The sequence below is a fragment of the Monodon monoceros genome, unplaced genomic scaffold (assembly GCF_005190385.1).
Source record: "Monodon monoceros isolate NGI ecotype Baffin Bay Population unplaced genomic scaffold, NGI_Narwhal_1 Super_Scaffold_4, whole genome shotgun sequence".
Classification (NCBI taxonomy): Eukaryota; Metazoa; Chordata; class Mammalia; order Artiodactyla; family Monodontidae; genus Monodon; species Monodon monoceros.
The window spans coordinates 21052974-21058705 of NW_021703781.1; the positions used below are offsets into that span (position 1 = coordinate 21052974).

General features: G+C 57.7%; 1 protein-coding gene across 2 annotated transcripts; it reads right to left on the reverse strand.

The window, feature by feature from the left end:
• Positions 1 to 486: 486 nt before the first annotated feature.
• PRF1 (perforin 1) lies at positions 487 to 5179 on the reverse strand. Of its 2 annotated transcripts, none has more exons than XM_029245618.1 (3): positions 5072 to 5179; positions 3081 to 3623; positions 487 to 2141 (listed from the first exon to the last, which is right to left on the reverse strand). In XM_029245618.1, exons 2-3 carry the CDS (start codon positions 3617 to 3619, stop codon positions 1013 to 1015), a joined length of 1668 nt encoding a protein of 555 aa, XP_029101451.1. In that variant the 5' UTR covers positions 3620 to 3623; positions 5072 to 5179; the 3' UTR covers positions 487 to 1012. The 2 variants fall into 2 exon arrangements, with proteins under 2 accessions (XP_029101451.1, XP_029101452.1); XM_029245619.1 differs by lacking the exon at positions 5072 to 5179 and adding an exon at positions 4600 to 4611.
• Between the last annotated feature and the right edge of the window lie 553 nt (positions 5180 to 5732).

Sequence of the window (5732 nt, forward strand, 5' to 3'; positions counted from 1 at the left end):
GGCCTGCATACATGTCCTCTTTGGTTTGTACTGTGCTTGCCCATATAGGTTTATTTTTACAAAGTGAAATGAATTGCCAACACTTATAAGTCACGCTGGGATTTCTGGTTACTTTAAGAAATTAGAAAACCTGGCAGCACTGGGCTCACATTCCTGCCTGGGAATGTTTGGCTGGTGCAGAGCTGTCCATCCCCCCACCCCCTCCCTGGATAAGACGTGCCCTTTGGTTCACCAGAATCCTCACCATTCCCTCTTGTTTCTCAGCTCAGAGCTGAATGCCCATTGGCATTGATCACTGTTTATGCTGCTGTTACTCAAATCAGAGAGTTATGAGGAAAGTAAAATATTTTGGGTCCCCCCATTTCCAGCCAAAGTGGAAAAATAGTTTATTTACATTATTTGCCTACCCCTGGGGTCAACCACCCATTCTGTTGGGTAGGGTTGCTAATGTAGAAGTTTATCTCCAAGGCTGTGTTTGGTCTCCATCCTCTCCTCTGCCACAACCAACACCATCACGCTCACCGTCACATCACATTTATTGGTCCTCTGTCAGGCTGTGTACACAATGAGACAGGTCAAAAGAGCTCTGGATTTGTCTGAGAGGCAAAGCTTGGTGGGCAAAGGAAACAGAGCAGCTGGGGCCAAAGGGGTTAGATCTAATATGATGAAGAATTCACCACGCTAGAAGAGGGGCTGTGAGGGAATGGTACAAATGACACCAGGCAGCCTGGTGGGAACAGCCTCCTGGCCTTCTGCCCGGCTCCTGACCTGAGCTGGGACCTGTGTAGCAGTGGCCCAACTCCAGCTCATTTCTGGGGCTTGAGAATATCAAAGAGCTAAGGTAGTTTGGACAGGGTGACTCAGGGCTGGCCTGTAAATTCAGCCACCTCACTGAAAAAAAAAAAAGCCTCAGTTTTCCAACTGTCTAATGGGGATATGGAGATACGTCCTCTGGGTCCCTTCGTGAGACCCCTCCAATTCGGCACACTGGTCCTCTCAGGGCCCACTGCTCTCACCACACTGGCCCACTCCGGTTTCCTGGAGGCTCCCCCAGAAGCCCTTGGGGGGCATACTCCAGGCATGTCCCCCCTGCCAGGTGAGGCAAGCACTTAGCGTGGTAGGAGAATCTCAGGTGACCATGCTTCAGATGGCACTTCACCTCGTGTGAGCCAGACTTTGGAGTCTTGTCACAGGTACCGAGAAGGTCATCGTCCCAGCCATAGTCTGCATCCCAGACCTGCACCCTCAGGGGGCCCCCTGTGGTCAGAACCACATCCCCGAAGTCCAGCCGTGTCATCCACCTGGGGTCATTATTGTTCCGCACTGTGTCGGTCCTCAGCTCCTGGCCGCCGAAGAAGACCTTCAGGTAGGCGTCCGTGGCAGTGGTCCAGTCTCCCCACAGACCCGTCGCCACGAAGTTCATGACCTCCAGGCGGGCCAGGCCCCTCTTCCTGGGACAGCAGTCCTGGTTGGTGGCCGCCGAGCCATGGCACAGGCACTGGCACGGGTCCTTAGGGTTCTTGCGCTGTCCCGGGGGGCACGGGCGGCTGCAGTCCCTCCAGCGTGCCCTGTCTGTCACGTACTTGCTCACAGCCTGCCTGAGCGCCTCCCGCCGCGGGTCATGGCTGTCCAGGAGCACGTGGAGAGGCTCTAGCGTGTAGTCCACCAGGCCGGGGCTGTCCTGCAATGAGCTCACCCAGGCTGAGAACTGCTCGGGCCCAGCCTGGTTCCCGAACAGCAGGTCGTGCATGGACGTGTGGTGGCCGCCAACGACCTCAGAACAACGTTCCTGGTAGGCCTGGTGGAAGGAGGTCCCCATCTTGTGCTGTTTCTTCTTCTCCTCACACGCCTTGAATGCCGACGAGGCACTGGCGTGGCTTCTTATGCTGACCTCGGCCTCGACGGCCAGGCAGTCCTCAACCTCCTGGGCCGTGAGCCCTTCCAGGGCCAGCTCGCAGGTGCGCAGGGCGGTGAGGGCCGAGATGCGGCCTCCCAGCTCCATGGACCGGATGAAGTGGGTGCCATAGCTGGAGATGAGCCTCCGGTAGTCAGGCTCGGTGGAGATGTTGAAGTGGGGGGGCAGGGACTTGAGGGCCCTCTTGAACTCAGGATGCAGTGGGGGAGTGTGCACCAGGTGGAAACTGAGGGGAGAGAAAAACATCAGGTGGACCCAGTGGTGGGTAGTGTTTTCCCCTGAATAACTCCTGTGAGATTGCCCAAGCTCCCATTAAATGGCGGAACTAGGACTTGGACCCAGGTGGCCTGGCTCCAAAGCTCAAGCTCTGAACCACCAAGCCAGCAGGGAAACCCCCCCTGCCCGTTGCCCCTTGGTGACCTAGGGACTTCCTTCGTATAGGTATTTTTGTCTCTCTTTTTCAAAAAAAGTTTTTTCTTTTCTTTTTCTTTTCTAATTTTACAAGTGATGGTGTGACACCGATGGTATCTCTCTGGCTTTGGAACCTAGTCCTGTGGCCTTTGTCTGTCTGTCCTCCGGGTTGGGCCTTGTATACCTGGGCTCCTGACAACTCTGGCCACGCAGGCAGGAGCGCCCTGTCTCACTGTGTGGGAAACATGGCCTCCCGTGAGAGAAGTCAGGGTGGGTGACTCTGGGTCCCATGCATTTCTTAGGGTGAGTAAGTCCCTGAGGGCTCAGGGCATGGCTGCTCTTGTTCAACCTGTAGCCCGAGTTCTTAGCACAGAGCTTGGCAAGGCAGAAATGAAGAGCACTTGAACGGATGAAAGAGGCCCAGGGATAGGAGGGCCCCAGCCAGGCCTCCTGCCCGCAGGAAGCTAGCAATGCCCAGGGAAGTGGCGGTTGGGTGCTCAGTAGACCAGACTGGCACCACCTGGGGCTCTGAGCATAGCCTTGCTGGCTTGCCCTCCACCTGTTCTCTCCCTGGGTTCTTCCAGATCAGGGCCTCAGGGAAGGAGGTACATGAGAACCAAGACTGCCATCTCCTCCTGGCGGAAGCGGCCTCCAGCTCCCCACGCTGCCATTCCAGGGCTCCCAGACCACCCCGAGTTTCCCACGCCTTTTCCAAGTCCCGTCCACCCTCCACTCCCCCCACCCCGGCGCTCACCTGTAGAAGCGACACTCCACTGAGTCCAGGCTGAAGCGGTACTGGTCCTGGTGAGTCTTCTGGGCCGCGAAGTTGGCTTCCCGGGAGTGCGAGCCCGCCACGGTCACGCGCACGTTGCTGCTGGGCTTGGGAGTCACGTCCAGCCCCACCTGCCAGTCGTTACGGATGCTGTTGGCCGCCGCCCCAGCCACCTCCTCGGTGGAGCGACCCTCACCCTTGACCACTTTGCGGTTGCAGCCCGAGCCCTGGGTGCGCCAGTCGGTGAGCGCCAGGGGCAGTCGCTGGACGGCGCCCTGCTGCAGGGCGTTGCGGCAGAGGGTGCAGGTGCCGTCGGGCCGCAGGAAGCGCTGTGTGTCCACCGGGAAGGAGCCTGAGCGCCGGAGGCTGGTCACATCCACGCCCTCCCCTGCCAGCCAGGAGCCGGGCACGAACTTGAGGTTGCGCCGGCACTCAGAGCGTGCGGCCGTGTAGCAGGGGGCAGGGGTGGGTGCGGGCAGAAGCAGGAGGAGGACGCTGAGGAGGAGCGCTCGGGAGGCCATGGAGCTGCGGAGACAGAGGGCAGAAGCTGTGGGCAGGGGCATGGAGGAGGACCAACCCCTCCAACTGGAGCTTATCAGGCCTTATGGGATGGGGAGGGAATGAGATATCTCCTAAGTCATGGGATGTCAGAGCTGGCATGGCCTTTACAAACCTGGTCCACCCCCTACATTGTACAGATGGACCCAAAGAGGGGAGTGGACTTGCCCAAGGTCACACAGCCAGGAGGAGACCCTTGCTAGGATTTCACTATTTAAGGCCAAATGGGAATCCAGATGGATGGTTTTGTCCCCAGGACCACAGCTACTGCTGGTGGAGAGGGGGCTCTGCGTGCAGAGGAGGGGACGGAGAGTAGCCATAGAAGATTTGGGGAGGAATCTGGGGAATCTGGGAACTCTAGGGAAGCCTGGATTCTGGAGAGGTATTATTGTGGACCCAAGAACAAGCCATGCTTTCTTTCCCCACCTCACCTCTCTCATTATCTCCCCCCACCCCCATTAAGCCCTTAACAGAATTGGAAAAGAAATGAGGTTGTGCATCACCCTCATTCTCTCCATTTCCCCTTTGGGGCCTTCTCTCTGAGCTCATGGAAGAACATCAGCCTGAATTCTAGAATAAAAGCGGCCTATGCGCCTGTGCCCCTAGATCCTGTGTGGGGAGGGGCCGTTCGGTTCGCTCGTCTCCCCTTTGGCATTGCCTGCCACGCTCCTCGGGATTCTGGCCGCGTCTACAAGCTGCCTACTGCCGACTCTGGGACAGTGCTTAGCTGAAAGGTTCTTCCTCACTTTGAGGCGGCTCTGAAGCTTCACTGGGCCTGCTTATGATCTGGAATCTCCTCTCTCTACCCCGTCCAGACTGAGCTCCTCAGAGGCCTCTCCACTCTGGCACCTGCCAGGGACGGACAGCAGCTTGTCTGAGGCCCGGGGGATTACGGAGAGCAGGAACTTCCCCTGTATCCCAGCTGGAACCTTCCGTGCCTTACCTAAAGGAGTGGCTTGAATGGTGGAATTCTAGGCAAAATGGCAGGCCCCGGGGAGGTAAATAGGAGAAGGGGAGTCTGCTGAAGGCCCTCCGATCATCTTGCTTAAGCAGCCAGCATAGTTCATAACCTTAGTCTAAAGAACTCAGTCTCCATCCTGACCCTCGTCATGTTATTTCCCGGGGAGCCCGTTTCCAGCTTTCTTAGTTTTAACTGTCAGCCTTTGAAGGGGCCTTAAAGACTGTGTACTCCAACCTCTTCATTTTGTATAAGAGAAAACTGAAGCCCAGGGTGGGCATGAGGCTGCCCAGCGAGTTAGTGACACGGCACAGTCTGGACCCAAGTCTTTTGCCTCATGGGCTACAGCATTTCCTCCTCCATCAGCCTCTTCCCCAGACAGAGCAGCCCTACTCTTGTGCCCCTCTGTCCCCACTCAGAGGCTCCCAGCCTCCCTGACCCCCTGCTTCCTCCCTACCTGGAGTCCTGTGTTGAGATGCTCCTACGAGAGAGACACCCTCTCTCCCCACGGGAGGCTCCTGAAATGGTGGTGCAGCCCCCCAGGCCACAGTTCACAGCTCATCACGCAGGCCACAGTTCACATCACTTCTGCTTCCTGCCCCGCCCCCCAGCTCTAGTCATGGGTCCCCTTTGCTCTGCCCCGCCCATCAGCACCCACCCTGCCCTCACCTTCTCATCCGGCCTGCTGACAGCCCTCAGGAAGCAAGCCGAGAGGGCCAGAGGCTCATCTGCCAAGCAGAGCCGCCTGGGGCATGGGAACCCCGGGGCCAGCAGGTGAGGTTTAGTGGGTGGAGCAAGAACACAGAGGGCTGAGAGCTTCGAGATTCAGCTCTGGTGCTGATGACGGGCCAGCAGGGACAGCTTCCCTGCTTCTCCCCGCAGCATCGCATGTGTGGGCTGTCAGAGGCAGTACAGAGTAGGAGCTCAGGAGCCAGTCCGCCTGGACTTGGGCCAGCTCGGGTGCGCACTAACTGTGTGGCCTGATCAGCTTCTTTAGCCTCTCTGTGCCTCAGTTTCCTCATCTCAACCCCATGGGTTGTGAAGAACTGGGGAGTTTCTACGTGTGAAGTGCTCAGAACAGTGCCTGGCCCTCTGTGAGTGTTAAAGCACGTGACCAT

Bases quoted from the DNA above. Each gene is read 5' to 3' on its own strand.
- PRF1 (XM_029245618.1), bottom strand. From the start codon at position 3,619: ATGGCCTCCCGAGCGCTCCTCCTCAGCGTCCTCCTCCTGCTTCTGCCC. The intron at 2,142-3,080 runs GTGAGCGCCGGG...CTCTCCCCTCAG, and splicing joins GTGGAGTGTCGCTTCTACAG to TTTCCACCTGGTGCACACTC.